Source organism: Microtus ochrogaster, linkage group LG2, assembly GCF_000317375.1.
Source record: "Microtus ochrogaster isolate Prairie Vole_2 linkage group LG2, MicOch1.0, whole genome shotgun sequence".
NCBI classification, from domain to species: Eukaryota; Metazoa; Chordata; class Mammalia; order Rodentia; family Cricetidae; genus Microtus; species Microtus ochrogaster.
In genome coordinates this window covers 45,394,077-45,410,413 of record NC_022028.1, presented here as the reverse complement: position 1 = coordinate 45,410,413, position 16,337 = coordinate 45,394,077, and the positions used below count along the sequence as shown (strand labels likewise).

At 42.8% G+C, this 16,337-nt stretch overlaps 1 protein-coding gene across 3 annotated transcripts in view; it reads right to left on the bottom strand.

Annotated features, from left to right (window-relative positions):
• Specc1l (sperm antigen with calponin homology and coiled-coil domains 1 like) overlaps window positions 1-16,337 on the bottom strand; it is a 99,943-nt gene that overhangs the window by 67,513 nt on the left and 16,093 nt on the right. For 2 of the 3 annotated variants that reach the window (XM_005360185.3, XM_026785480.1), the window contains exons 2-3: window positions 13,288-13,477; window positions 3,099-3,252 (exon numbers count right to left, since the gene is read on the bottom strand). In XM_005360185.3, the coding sequence (XP_005360242.1) occupies window positions 3,099-3,252; window positions 13,288-13,440 (307 nt within the window). In that variant the 5' untranslated portion in view covers window positions 13,441-13,477. Of the gene's footprint in view, window positions 1-3,098; window positions 3,253-13,287; window positions 13,478-16,337 lie in introns of those variants that run through there. The other variant, XM_026785481.1, reaches the window with a different exon arrangement.

Below are 16,337 nucleotides of genomic sequence, written 5' to 3'. Positions count from 1 at the left end.
GGAAATTAATCTAGAAGATTATTACAGCTAATCTTCACTGTCAAGCTGACTACATCTGGAATCAACTAGACCCCAACCAGCTGGGCACAGATGTGAGGGATTTTCTTGGCTGGGTCATTTGAGGTGGAAAGACCCACCTTCTGTCTGGGCCACACCTTTGATATCAGCTTTCATTGCCTGCTCTCTGGTAAGCTTAACGACCCTGTAGCCAAGGCTGGTATTAGAGCCTACTACTTCAGGATTCAATCTCAAGGACTCCAGCACTACACCGGGACTGCTAAGACTTCCATTCTTGTAAACTGTGTAGCCAGGTAACTGAACCAGTCACTGAAACTCAGGTAGAGGGGGTTTGATAAGAAGGGCCCCATAGGCTCAAATATTTAAACGCTTAGGGAGTGGCACTAGTTAAAGGATTCGGAGGTGTAGCCTTGTCAGAGAAAGGTGTCACTGGGGGAGGACTTTGAAGTTTCGGACGCCCAAGCTTGACCTGGAGTCTCTTCTTACCGCCTACAGATCTAGAAGCAGAACTCTCAGCTATTGCTCATCACCACGTCTGCCTGCACGCTGCCATGCTTCCTCCATGCTGATAATGGACTACACCACTGAAACTGCAAGCAAGTCCCAATTTAAATGCCTTCTTCTATAAGAGATGTCGTGGTCGTGGTTCTCTTCATAGCAATGGAACACTGACTAACACAGCTGTTAGGGTGGCCCTGATCCAGTGTGATTTCAGTGTGATTTGTAACTACAATAAGAGGAGATTAGGACAAAAGCATAGGGACACATCGTGGAGACACAGTGAGAAAGCAGCCAAACCGCCAAGACTTTGATTTACAGACTACGTTATAATAAAATAAATTTCTGTTGTGTGAACCACCCAGTCTGTGGTATTTTATTACAGCGTATTAGCAGACTGACAGAGACACACAAATCTGAACTAGAGTACCTAGTAATGAATGAATCCTAAGGTCAGTGTAACCATCAGTAGGCAACCACGTGTGCACACTGGAATGCTCGCCAATAGGCAACCACGCATGAATACTGGGATGACCACCTGCTCAGCTCTGTAAGTCACAAAGAGGAGATGGGAATAGAATATTTCTTCTTAACATCCTTGTCCTGAGTAGAGCGTTAAATGTGATGACCTCAGGCTTGGAAGTAATACACTGAAGGTTCAAACCTCATTCCATCAGCAGGTTTGTACCTTAAATAGCCTGGTACAAAATGAGCTCCCAAGAAACAAAGGATGGCTTTTGGCAAGGGTATTAGGCTAATAACTTCAGTATAGTTATCTCATATCTACAATGAAGAAAATACAGCCTAAACTTCAAAAGCTACAATGACGATCAAACAAAATAATGCTTATAAAAAAAAAAAGACGGAAACATTCCCTCGTTAATCTAAACTGAATGGTGGAGTGGGATCTGGAATGTAAGAAGAAACTGCAGAAGTTCAAAGGGGAAAGAGGACAGCAGGACCCTGGGCTAGGAAAGTTCAACACAAACAAAAGGGCGGAGACTACATAATGACCGAAGACGGTCTGCTATAATGGTGGCCAATTAGTTTTCTTTCATATGCCTTATCATATAAAGTGACATTTTCATGGTTTATAATTATTTATTATAATTTATTATACAGTATATATTAGCTGTACAAATTAGGGGTTTCATCACATGATCTTATAGTTACTGACAGTTTTGAAGGCTTTTTTTTCCCCTGTAACTATAAGAAGTGAAGTATGGTAATATTCCTCCTTAGACAGTAGGATTTTCTAAGTTCATTTGTTAACTTTATTAATTAGATTAGTTTTATTATAATATAAATCATTAGATTAATATTATTAATCTAAAACAAAGAGCTAAGGAAAAGGAAGAGGGACAAATAACTCCAAGACTAATAAAGCCTCAAGTAATCATATTTAATGTTCACCTAAAATTATAGAAGATACACGTGTGTGTGTGTGTGTGAGAGAGAGAGAGAGACAGAGACAGAGAGAGAGAGAGAGAGAGAGAGAGAGAGAGAGAGAGAGAGAGAGAAAGAGAGAGAGAAATGCCACTTGGGCATTACCCATAAGAACCATAGACTAACAAAAACCCAGTACCAGAAACAAGAAACTTCCTTTTTGAGTGGCTGGTCAGGGTAGTCTAAGTGACTCCCAAAAACTATACAGGCTATGGCTGTTGTTCTTGGTTTCCCATCAGAGGTTGAGGGTAAGGCCCTGCTGCTGAAGAAATCACACACAGCCCACTGGACTCCAATGATTTAACCTGGGTCTAACCTAAAAGCCTTCTCTGGAAGTCTAGCTTCCATGGTACCAGAAGTACTATGCAAACTGCCAAGGGAGGGGAGCACTTAAGAGTCCTAGCCAGCTGTGACAACCACGAGCCACAACAATGACCATCATGGCAAGATATCCTTAAAGGTACCCTACAGTGGCTCTCACACGTTGGTGGTAACCCACAACTGTCAATGGGAGAAATTATGCCTGTACTAGAAACCCACTGAACTCCCCAGGACCAGTGAGGTCACACAAGAGACTCTACTAAGCCACTTTGCTAAACCAGCATAGTTCCTTACTTTATTCTAAATCTTACCCTTATGCCACAGATAAGTAACCGTGGCCATCACTCCTCAAAGAAGCCTCTCTACAAAAAACCAAAGCCATTATAGAAAATCCCAACTGGACACAATGCAAAGATCAACAATTATAGGGAACCCAGCCTGAATGGATCCATCTACATCACAGCTCCTGCATCTGAACTCAGGGAACATCACAGAATCCCAGGAAGTCTCCTACAAGACTGTCTCCTCTAGAAACGGCTGCAACAAGAAGACAGACTACAGAATAACTAGATGGGCTAACCCGGGGGCATGATTCTCACAGAGTCCACTCCAGCCAACAATGACTGCTGGGAGAAAGAAATTCACCTCTCCCAGGGTCAGCCCCTCACGGTCACCTAGTACAAAGTGGTCAACCTTGAAACCATTTACACAGAAACAAATCAAACACGCATGTTCTCTCTCTCACCTGGAGGAGGGTGGATACGAAGGTGTCAGGCTGAAGTGAGGCAAAGCAGATAAGTACAAGCCACCCATACCTGTGCTAATCTTGGATTTGTTCTCCACGACGGTCATGGCAGGGGCAGGGGCTGAAGGCGCTGCGGACGAGCAGGTGCTCTTCTTTGCTTTAGCACCATTAGTTGCATTTACTCCTCCGGCCATTCCAGCTAAAAGGTCATCATTGCTCTTGGTCTGGAGGCAGGAGAAAATAAAAAGACATTGACTGGATGAAGCAAGATTAATTTGAAGGCTAAGCAAGGCTCTTGACTTTTATTCTATCCTTCAGAACTCTACTAAGACTTTCTGACATTTAATAAACAGGCAGTGCACCACTGTGCTGCACAATCAGACACCAAGTCTCTTTACAGCTGCAGGCAACCACACAAGTCTTTCTTTAGATTCTAAATCATGCACACGATAGAAGATTCTATGAATGCCTGCTGTGCCCACTTGTGCCAGATTCAGGGAGACAGGAAGGCGTCATCCACATTAAACTTTCATTTGGCACACCACTCGTGAACGGGATCACCTCAATGAAACTACACAGGCGACAATGAGGATAGCCTACACTGCCGTAAGCTCGAAAATTGCCACTAACAATCAAGTAAAGCTTCATTACTTTAAAATGGCTCTGAAAGAAATGGTTCTGAAATGCACCTTAGCTTATCTAATTCTCTAGTGCTAAATTTGCAAAAACCGGAAAACTTTTCAAGACCCAAGTAATATAGTAACAAAAACTGGGACTTCATGGGGACATCAAGGGTTAATTTCACACCACTAAGGTTTATTTCCTAACACTGATACCTTATAAAGATGACTAAAGCCAGGTGTTAGTGGCAGAGGCAGGCGGATCTCTGTGAGTTCAAGGTAAGCCTTCTCTACAAAGTGAGTTCCAGGACAGCCAGGACTGTTTCAAAGAGAAACCCTGTCTCAATAAACAAAAATCAAAAACAAACAAACAAAAGACGAAGACTAAAATATGAGGATTTTTTTCAAAGAAAACACACTATAGATGATGATAACAGCTTTAAAATTATTAGGGAAAAAAATAAATAAAATTATTAAGGAAAAAACAGTGAAGAGACCCTGTGGTGGTTTGAATGGCTCCCAGTGGCTTATATATTTGAATGCTTGGTCGCGAGCTGGCAGACTATTTGGGAAAGATTAGGAGATAATGGCCTTGCTGGAGTAGGTGTGTCACTGGGGGTGGGATTCAGGGTTCCAAAACTTTGAGGTTTCCAAACTATTCCCAGTTGGCTCTCTCTGCCTCATGCTTATGGATCAAGATTTAAGCTCTCAACTACTGTTTCCATATTACGACTGCCTGCCTACGTTCCCCACTATGACAGAGTTCTGAAACCTCTGAAACTGTATGCCCCCCCTTTTTTAAGTTGCCTTGGTCATGGTGTCTTCTCACAGCAATAGAGAAGTAACTAAACAGACCTATTTTTACCTTTTATTTGAACACCAGGAATTAAACTATAGAAAAGAAAAGTACTTGTTATTACTTTAATTATGTATTTAGTGTGTGTATGCATGTGTGTGTACACATGCATGTGCCTTCTTGCACAGCGAATGTAACACAGGTAGAGGTCAGAGGTCAACTCCCACAAGTCTATTCTCTCATTCCACTATGTGGGATCCTGGAGATCAAACACAAGTAGTCAGGCCTGGCAACAAATGCTTTACTCATTGAACATCTCCCAGACCAAGAAAAAATACTTAAAAAAAAAAAAAAAAGAACTCAAAGCTTTTCTCCACTTAAGGTGAAAGCAAACATTAGCTGATCGATTTTCTATCTTTGGCTAAAGCAATGCTCTTAAATAATCATTGACTTCTTAAGTTAAAATGGCTCATACATGAGTAATCTCTAAAGTTTATTCCAGTTTTCAATACCAGGGATTCCATAGGGAAATGTCTGTCCTCATCACTCAACTGTATAAAATATCTTTTTTATTTTATTTTATATGTATGGATGTTTTGCCTTCATATATCGCTGTGCAGCACATTTGAGCAGGTGCCCACAGAGGCCAGCAGAGGGCACTGGAGTTCAATTCCCAGCAACCACATGGTGGCTCACAACCATCTGTAATGAGCTCTGGCACCCTCTTCTGATATATGGGCATACATGGAGGCAGAATGTTGTATACTTAAAAAATAAATCTTTAAAGAAAAATAAAGCCGGGCGATGGTGGCGCACGCCTTTAATCCCAGCACTCAGGAGGCAGAGGCAGGCGGATCTCTGTGAGTTTGAGACCAGCCTGGTCTACAGAGCTAGGTCCCAGGACAGGCTCCAAAGCCACAGAGAAACCCTGTCCCGAAAAACAAAAAAAAAAAAAACTAAAATAAAATTAGACAGAAAAGGGATCAATTCTTCAAACATTTACAAAGAATTAAACTCTGATAATTAAGGGTTGTCATACTGTTTGATACTTAAAAAACATAGAGTAAAGAGAAAGGAGGAAATTAACTAAGAAATATGTACATTCTTTAAGACTTGACTCTGCCATCAACTATGGCACAAAATACCTTTAAATCTCAAGTTCCCTATTCCATCAATCTTCAACCACTAGCAGTTACATAAAAGCAACATACTCTATTTCAAATTGCTTTTCATATGTTTAAAAAAAAACTATCTTCAAACTAATTTTTCTTTCCCATTATGTTAAAAATTCATTCCTTCCCCGCCCCCCCTTCTTTCCTGAGACAGGGTTTCTCTGTGTAGCAGCCCTGGCTGTCCTGGAACTAGCTCTGTAGACCAGGCTGAAATATTCTTTCCTTTAAGTCAGGTGAAAAGGGAAACTAATCCTAGTCACGCTTCTCTGGTTGCAACTTGCCTTCAGGTAATGACAAAGTCAAACACACACTGGGATACCAAATCACAAACTCTTACTGTGTAACTCAGATCACACATTATGAACACAAGAAGAAATCGGTGAAGCAGAATAAGAGTCGAAAGCGAGAGTGCAGCTCAGCAGCAGAGCTCTTAGCCAGCATATGTGAGGTCCTGGGTTACACTCTCAGCAGCACAATGGTAGTATAAGCCAGGAGCTGTGGCACAGGAGATAGTATTGAAGAGGCAGGTGTATCTCTGTGAGTTGAAGGCCAGTCTGGTCTACGTAGCGAGTTCCAGGACTGCCAAGAGCTAACATGAAGAGACCGTCTCAAAAAACCAAAGTAATAAGCAAAAAATTCTATAAAGAAACCATATAGGAAGATAGTTGATTTATGGCTTTAAAAGTAATTCGGAAGACATAGGTTTTACAAGAAACCGTGCTAGGTCAACTGTGTGAAGCGGGATCCTAATTAGTCTTACTAAATAAAAACCCGGAGTCAGATATTAGGGGATGGAAGCTGAAAGAGCAGAGAAGCAGAGCAGTCAGCCACAGTCACTTCTCACCTCTACGAAATCTCAGACTGGAGGGGAGAGATCCTGTCTCTACAAATCCTCAGACTGATTGGAGCCAGGTGCTGTCTCCACCTGCCTTATATTCCTGTCTCCACCTCCCTAGTGTGAGCCACCACTGCCTAGCATTCTTTTAGAGAGGTTCAAGCGTCTGCAGCCCAGAATAGCCTTGAACTTCTGATCCACTGGCTTTCGGCTCCCAAGTGCTGGGATTAAAGGCGTGTGCGCCACCACTGCGTGGCCTCCAAGGTTAACTAGAGGCTAGCTCTGCTATCTGAGCCTCCAGGCAAGCTTTACTTGTCAGAACACAAACAAAATATCATGCAACTGTGTATTCACAAAGTAGGAAAAGAATGAGTCCGAAGTATATATACATCAAAAATAAAGTGTACTGTTTCTAACTACAACCAGAAATTCTGAAATCATTAAAAACTCAATCAACTTAAGTACATAAAAACAAAACTTTAGAAAGTATTAAAATCCAGCCGGGTGGTGGCGGCACATGCCTCTAATCCCAGTACTCAGGAGGCGGAGGCGGAGGCGGAGGCGGAGGCAGGCAGATCTCTGTGAGTTCAAGGCCAAGAACAAGAGCTAGTTCCAGGACAGACTCCAAAACTACAGACAAACCTTGTCTCAAAAAAAAAAAATCCTTATCATAGTTAAAATAAATAAATGAGCAAACAAACAAACAAATAAAAAGGAAGAGGAAGGAAAGAAAAGAAAGAAGATAGTGAAATACTTGATACCTACCAGGCTGGCAAAAACACAGAAAGTGTGATAGCACACTCTTGAGAAGGATGGTTTAAACTGCATTGGCACACAACACAATGTGGGATACAGCTATTAAAAAACAGTACAGAGAGCTGGAGAGATGGCTCACTGGCCACCCAGCCTGAAGACCTGAGTTTAACCTTTGCAACATATATGATGGAAAGAACTAAGTCCAACAAGTTGTCCTCTGACCTCTACACACACACACAAGAAAGAGAGAAAGTCCAAGTCACTGGATAAGAAACAGTATCTTAACAAATGGTGCAGAGAAAACTGGATGGCCACAGATAAACAATATTAGACCTACATCTATTACCATGCACAAAAATGATATCTAAGTGGATCAAAGACCTCAATGTGATAGCTGAAACAATGAAACTGCTGGCGAGAACAGCGGCAGCATCGACAAGATTCAGTGTAGGAAAGGACTCCTGAGAGGACTCCACTTGTTCAGGAATTAAGGCCAACAATCGCCAAGTGTGACCTCACGACACTAAAAAGCCGCTGTGTGAGGAAGAAGGAACCAGTGGGTGGGGAGAGCGCCAGCTCCACCTCTGACAGAAGACTAACACCAGAGACAGAAACTCAGGAATCCAGAGTCGAAGAAACAAACGACTCAGTTTTTAAAATGGGCTGAGGATCTAAATGGAGCGCTAAGTCCAGTTCCCAGGGACCTAACACCTTCTTCTGGCCTCTGTGGGCACTGTATGCATGTGCTGTACAGAGACACATGCAGGCAACACACCTTCACACACAAAAGCAAATCTCTTTTAAAGAGAAAAGAAATTCTCATTTTTGGTAATGAACACTATTGCCATTAACAAATGTAATGAGGCTATACACCTGCTACTAGCTTATGGTGATATAATGCCCTGGCTTTATAATTACACTATGGCTATAAAAGAGAATGTTTGCGTTTCCTATAAAATACAAATATTCACCATAAAGAACCATTACTGTCTATAATATACAATTAAATAGAAAGAAAAACTGTATGTGTACATATATATAAATGCATGTTTGCACATGTATACACAGGACAATGATTAAACAGCAGAAATAAAAGTTAGTATGTGGTGATTCTTAGAAAAGAATACATGTAGAGTCTAAAACCTCAGTAACATAGAAAGACTGTCTCTAAAAGGAAGAAACAAAACACACCAAAAGGTGCTCCATCTCATTCATAACATAACAGAAGCAAATTATTCCTCCTACACAGCCCTGAGTGGTTAAAACAAAGGAAGTAAACAACGTAACTAACCTATTATGTTATGTTTGTATAAAACTCAAAACTGGCAAATTAATTTCTGGGCAGTATCTCCTTCTGGGGAGGCGCTGGAGAGGCTTCTGAGAAGCAGGGATGCTGTTTCCTGATCTGAGTGATGGTTGCAGGATACATTCACTGCACAAGGACTCACTAAGCTCAAGGTATGCCTTGAGAGCATCAGCTATACAACAACGTACAAACACGCTCAAAACAGTGCTGCATTTTCCAGCTTGCCTTCTACAGTAAACTGCTTGTATGTTCACTACTGTTTGTCCATTTCTTCTGATTGCACTACAAGACTCTGTAAATAGATGAACATCCCTGTAAATATTCCCTACCATTAACATCCCAAAACACAAGCTTGATGAAGGAGCATGTTATGAATACACCTTTAACAACAGATGCAAGATTAAATTAATTTGGCAAAAATGTTGCAGATTCAGACAGTGAAATCCCACAAAGTATTGCCTACACCTCATGGTCAAGTCTAATTTACATATTTTCCGAAATTTTAAGATTACTTTCCAAACTGTACATTTCAGACATAAACTGGTGCACCTTTAACCTCTTCTTTCTCTCCCCCGCCCTGTTTTATGCGTGTGTGGTGTGGTGTAGTGTGTATATATGGTGTGGTGTGTGGTGTGTGTGTGTGTAGCATTAAGGATCTGCCCAGGGCCTTTTACATACTATACACGCAGCCTGTTTCTAAGCTACAATCCTGTATTTTGTACTACAAAATATAATCACAGAAGATATGATCAAAATAATTACATAGTGCTATCAGTATTTGAGTTCTGACTGATGCTGATTAGTCCCCTCCATCAATTTTTACAAAAAACATCTCCCAGTATAATGGGAACTCTGCTGCTTCTTCAAGTACTAACTAGGAAGAACCACGCAGTATGCACACTGGCAGATGCCAGCACTGAGGGACAGCCTCAGTAGGGAAAAGAGCCGAAGCCCCAGCGGGATCTGCACAGCCCCTGGCTGGAGTGAGAATGACCTCCGGTTTCTCACTGAGGAGAGCTATGACTACTCATCTACCATCAACAGTGATCGGAGCGCTAAGTCACAAGATCATCCTCCAACTCTCAGCTAGAGTTGGCATCTGAAATAAGATACTAAAAAGTTCAAGGGCTTTTACCCTGACACTACGAGAAAGGGGTCATGGGAAAATTGATCAATGACAAAAATGTATGAATGGGGTTAAGTATGTACACATGGTGTCTAAATAACCAGAAACAAAACACTTCATTTATCCTGCCACTCATCAATGCTCCATTATAGTTCCAGGAATGAAGATTGTGGGAGGTTTGTGCCAGAGGAACAGAGAACTACAGTAACTCTGAGAAACAAAATATAAACAAGCCAGAGATGTGGCAACCCCCTTCTTTTGCACAGTACTAGGGATGGTAGGTACCTGGGGCATAACACATGCTAGGCAAGCACTCTGGTACTGAGCTGAATTCCAAACCTCTCAAAAGTTCTTTAATGTTTTCTTTCTCTCTTTCTTTCTTTCTTTCTTTCTTTCTTTCTTTCTTTCTTTCTTTCTTTCTTTCTCTTTACTTTTTCTTTCCTATCTTTTCTTCAATTTCTAATCAAAGCAGTTTTCTTCTAAGTGACAGTAACCGATCCAGTTCACACAAAGTGTTCCAGAGAGTATGACAGCTGACCCTCCCTACTACATATAAATCTACCCACCCCACCCCCAACACACATGCACACACACTCAAACAAAGCTGCTAATGTAACAGAGCCTAAAGCCTGCACAGCTGGTGCGTGCTGGCTTTACAATGGAAAAGTACTCACCGTTCAAGACCGAACTCCCAGCAACTTCAGGCCCACACCGCAGATGCGGCATGCCTGCTCAGTGCACATACCATAGTGAATCTGACACACAGGACACAGAAGGCAGGCAGTGGTACACATCCAACAACAACATTTCAACCTGTTCTTCCAGTCACACAAATAACAGGTCTCCTGTGACACAGGCACTCCACTCTGAAGACAGCCCAGCAAGCGAGTAACCAGTTAGGTCAGAACATGCCACCCCTCTTACATGAAAGAGTGGCAGCTCTGACACCCAGGGGACACTTCAGGATGTTGATTCAGACTATCGGAAGTAGGGCAAAGGTCATTCCTGGCATTGCCCCCCAGGCCACAGGATGACAACTAGCAACTTCATCAAGGATATAGTGAGGAAAAAATTAGGGCCCTCCACGCCCACTGAATCAGCCCAGGTTCAGTTTCAATAACCTTGAAAGTTCCTGCTAGGTCTTTGAGAACATGCATGGAAATCCCTCACATGTTGTTCCTCTGAGTGCTTTTTCCTTTTGTTTTTTTCCTTTGGTTTTTCGAGACAGGTTTCTCTGTAGCTTTGGAGCCCATTCTGGAACTCGCTCTATAGACCAGGCTGGCCTCAAACTCACAGATATCCGCCCGCCTCTGTCTCATGAGTGCTGGGATTAAAGGCCTGTGACACCACTGCCCAAACTTGAAATGCTTTTAAAATTAATCCCCAATCTAAAACCCTCTGCCTGAACGAAGGGTTGCTGGAGAGGTCGGCCATGCTTGGTCTCTCCTTGTCAGACTAGCAGAAGCCCTTCCTAGAGCCTGTGTCATCGGCTGACCCCAACATCCCAACACTCCAGCAAGGAAGCAGGCAAGTGAGTAAGAGGATGAGTGCTAAATGGGAAGGGCTGGAGAAGCCCGCGTGGATCTGTGTAACAGCATCCAACACTGAACTAGGAGCTGGGTCTAGTGGAACAACACACTTGTAATCCTGGCACCTGGGGAGCTGAGACAGGAGGACTGCAGGGAATCTGAGGCCAGCCTGCACTACACAGCAAGATCCTGTCTCAAGATATAACATCAACAAAAAAATAAAGACATTTTAAAAATAGAGGTTGAAGACAATGGCTGTGGCTGAGCAGGTAAAGATGTGGGTCACCAAGGCTAACAACTTAAGTTCAAGCCCTGTGACACAAAGATGGACTCCCACTCCCATACTGTAGCATGAAGGTACACACACACATGTACTCAGGTGCATAGTAGACAGACTGATGGACAGACTGACCGGCGTGGAGTATCCCTGGATAGCCCAAGCCAATAAAGAACACCCCTGAAAAACTGCTATGTTCCCAAAATCCATCCTTTGAAGCCATGGATTCACCTCTGTCCCCAAAGATTCTGGTCTAATTACAATTCTTTCTTAAAAAAAGAATTAATCCATTCTCTAAGAAAGTCTAAAGAAAATTAACTAAGCTCTTACTGGATTAAAACCCAATGCTGACTAGGACTAATACTGGATCAGCTGTTAAGAAAAAAAAAAAAAAACAACAGAAATCCAGCTGGGTGGTGGTGGTGGTGGCACACACCTTAATCCCAGCACTTAGGAGGCAGAGGCAGGCAGATCTCTGTGAGTTTAAGGCCATCCTGGTCTATTAGAGCTAGTTCCAGGACAGACTCCAAAGCTGTAGAGAAACCCTGTCTCAAAAACCAGGGGGAATAAAATGGAAAAGAAAAGTGATGCAGGAGGTGATGTATGATGTGAATATGTTTTATTGCCATTGGTTAATAAAAAAGCTGCTTTCGACCAATGGCTTAACAGAGTAAAGTCAGGCTGAAAGTGATACAGAGAGTAGGCGAAGTCAGGGAGAAGCCATGTAGCTGCCGCTGCAGACAAATATACTGTGGCAGTAAGCCACAGCCACACGGTGATACACGATTAATAGAAATGGGTTAATCAAAGATATAAGAGCTAGCTAGCAATACACTTAAGTGATTGGCCAAGCAGTGACTTAAATAATATAGTTTCTGTGTGATTATTTCTGGAGTCCGGGCAGCTGGGAACGAACAAGCAAGCAGTCTCCCACAACAGACTGACGCCCACAAACAGCCTTCTACCAATGAAAAATAAATAAAGGAAAAAAAAAAAGACAAGACAGAAATCCATACTGTAAATTAGGTGTTGTGGCACACACTTTTAATTCCAATACTGAGGAAGCAGAGGCAGGCAGATCTTTGAGTTCAAGGTCAGCCTGGTCTACAGAGAGTTCCAGACCAGCCAAAAACTACAGGGGGCTACACTGAGAAACCATGTCACAAAAAAACAAAAACAAAAAAGAAAGAAATTTATGCTGTGTGTGTGATGCAAGAAACACGACAGCCAGTCATCCTTTAACACACAGCTTGCCAGTTCCTTTCAACGTCCTCCTGAGCTAGGAGCATTAGCTACTATCCATACTGTCTTGGGCATCTGGCCTTTCGTGGTGGGTCAGTTATTCCTGTTTGCGTCTCATGGTGGCCATCCTTCCCTCCTCAAGCTCCCTGAAGGCAGACTCTACCTCCAGCTCACCTGCACACGACACCCTGCATAAAGCAGGCACTGGGTTATTTTTCATGCAGAGCCTATTATTAGTTCCATTCATAAGGCTACACCAAAACACCAATTAAGGCTCCCTGCCATAAGATCCCTTCAAAGAGCCGGGCGATGGTGGCGCACGCCTTTAATCCCAGCACTCAGGAGGCAGAGGCAAGCGGATCTCTGTGAGTTCGAGACCAGCCTGGTCTACAGAGCTAGTTCCAGGACAGGCTCCAAAGCCACAGAGAAACCCTGTCTCGAAAAACCAGAAGAACAAAAAAAAAAGATCCCTTCAAAGACTATGTTCCTAGTCCTAGTAGAGAGTGAACCCCAAATAATATTCATTTAATAAATTCAACATATTAAAATACAGGCCTAGAATCCACTGTATATTCAAATATTGCTATGCTAATATAATACCTTTGACAAAGATGCTGCGGCTCCCGGCTTTACAGGTTTGCCTGCTGTGGGTGCAGAAGAGCTGTTCTCAGGTTTGCTTTTTTCTACTGGTTGTGGTTTGCTTATGCCAGACACCTTAGGCACTGAGCCAACACTCCTGTTTGCTTTCTTCATTCTGGGCTGCCTCTTGGTGATGCATTTACAATCAAACCTGTGGGAAGAAAGAAACAATGTCACGTTGAAAAAGAATTGGAAAACAGCTCTTTAAAACTTATTTCTGAAGAATTTCACCCTGTGATAAAAATATCTGAAAGACAGACGTCACACAACAGAAAACAATGCTGAAAAATCCTTAAACTCACATTATCGAAATGTAATTTCAATCCTCAAATTACATTACCAAAATGTAATACTTTACTGATTTATAATGTATTTTATTTCATTGGGTAGAAAAGAGCGCCTTAAGCTCGGCAGTGGTGGTGCATGCCTTTAACCCCAGCACTTGAGAGGCAAAGGAACTTATTCGGTGAGTTCAAGGCCAGCCTGGAATAAGGAGCGAGTTCCAGGACAGGCTTCAAAGGTACACAGAGAAACCCGGAAGGAAGGAAGGGAGGGAGGGAGGGAGGGAGGGAGGGAGGAAGGAAGGAAGGAAGGAAGGAAGGAAAAGGAAAGGAAGAAAGGACAGACAGGCGGATGGAGAGAAGAAAGGAAAGAAGAACACCTTACATTGTGTGCTGGATAGTTCTATATCCAAAACTCAGTAGGGCAAACTCCAAATCCTGCAGCTCTGTGTCCAGTGTCAAAAGGCTTACTTATATGGCTCTTTCCTCCCAGCTTTACCAACCACAACACACTTCTCTCTCTCCAGCTGGTTCACTCCCTGTTCAGTTTTCCCTGGCGTGTGTCCCATGCATGGCTCTTGCACCTCCAACATTTTGTGGTCTCTAACACAATTCAGGCTTCACATTCATATCTTCACAAAGTGACCTCTCAGGGTCTCCATGCCTCTACTGCCACATGCCCAGCCTCTGCAGCTCTTGTTAAACACTGAGGAAGATTCCACAGCCCCTTTACTCCTGTATCTTTCGTGGTTCTAAAGCCAGAATGAATCATGTGGCTGATGCTGTCAAGTCTATTTGCTTTGGAGGGAACCTGAACCTTCCTCGAATTACAATTGCATAGGCATTCCTTTGTAGTTGCTTTTTAGGTGGAGGAAATCCCTCAGATTTCCTTTCACACACTGCAGGATTAGCTGGGTGGCATGTTGCCCTGAGGGCACCACCACTCCCTTTCAGTCTTCTCCCACCAAGCTTCTCCTTCTCTTTCAGCATAGCAGACACCTTGGTCCCAACATCAAATTTCCCCGTGATCTTTTTCTCCTCAAAGTGTACATTCTGTATTTTTCTTTTTGCCCTGTATCCTCTTTCTCAATGTAATGCATAAGAGTAATGGCTAATAACCACAGGACAGAGTCAATATCAGGTGACTTGAACACACCATTCTGAACATACATGTATTTTTTTTGTATGTACACGGATAATTTGCCCACATGTATGTCTATGCATCACTTGTGTGCTGGGTGCCTGTGGAGGCCAGAAGAGGGTGAGACACCACCGAGTACTGGGAATCAAATCCAGGACCCCTTGAAGATCAGCCACTGTTCACTCATCTCGCCATCCTTGCCTCGCATGCTATTATTACTTCTGCACTAAAAGAGTAAGCTGCACTGTAAGCAATCTGTGTAAGGCATCCTCATAACTGAATGTAACTCACTGTAGTTGTTTGAGAATGGCCCCTACGGACTCACATTTCAATGCTTGGTCTCTAGTTGGTGGAACTGTTTCAGGAAGGATTAGGAGGTGTGGCCTTGTTGGAGAAGGTGTGAAGCCCAAGCAGAACCCACTCTCTTTCTCCCCTTCTTTCCCCACCCTGTCCTTCCCTCTCTTCCTCCCTCTCTGCCTACCAATCATCATGCTTCAGGCCACGATAGTTATGGACTCACTCTGTGAAACTGTAAACAAGTCCTCAATTAAATGCATTGTTTTGGTTTGGTTTTTCGAGACAGGGTTTCCCTGTACCTTTGGAGCCTGTCCTGGAACTAGCTCTTGTAGACCAGGCGGGCCTCAAACTCACAGAGATCCACCTGCCTCTGCCTCCCGAGTGCTGGGATTAAAGGCGTGCGCCACCACTGCCTGGCTCTTAAATGCTTTCTTTTATAAATTGCCTTTGTCATAGTGTCTCTTCACAGCAATAGAGAAGAAACTAAGATATTCACCTAACTGTTGACAATGTTACATAGGACAAAGCAACAATAACATCTGTGGTGTACCAAAAGAGGCCTCCTCTGGGCCTCACACCCAATGAAGAATGATATTCCTCTCCAGCAAGAAGCATGAAGACAGTCAAGCTAGGCTTTACCCTCTGTCTTTCACATGCCATGTACATATATGTTCATATGCACATACATACATACACACTAAATGTGATAATAGTGTTTTAATAAATAGGATAAAGTCAAGAGGCCTGGGTCCAACCTCTAGCTTTGCCTATGAGTTATGCTGCCAAGGTCAAATCACTTATCTTTATAAACTTCCTCTCTAAATAAGAATTAATAAAGTCTTGCTTAAAGACTTCTGGTACAAATAACACATGTAAACCATTGAGGGAAAGTCTTTACATCCTAGTTCTAGAAGTCATTTCACCAGGGCCAGGGGTTAGAAAGATGTTACACCATACCAAGAAAGAGAGGGGTTTAGAAACCTGAGCCTCTCCAACCTAGAGGTACACCAATTAAGTTTTAGAAGCAATGCCAATGGGACCCTATGAATTCATCAGAGAGAAGCCACCCTGAATCAAGGACACCAACTGTCTTGGAAACCAGAGGGGCTCTTAAGCCACTCCCTGGCTGTGGGTGCCTCCAACCCGACAGTGAGGGACAGGAGCCTTTCTGGACACTACACAAACATACAAACTACTTTTTTTTAATATTTATTTATTTATTATGTATACAAATATTCTGTCTGTGTGTATGTCTGCAGGCCAGAAGAGGGCACCAGACCTCATTCCAGATG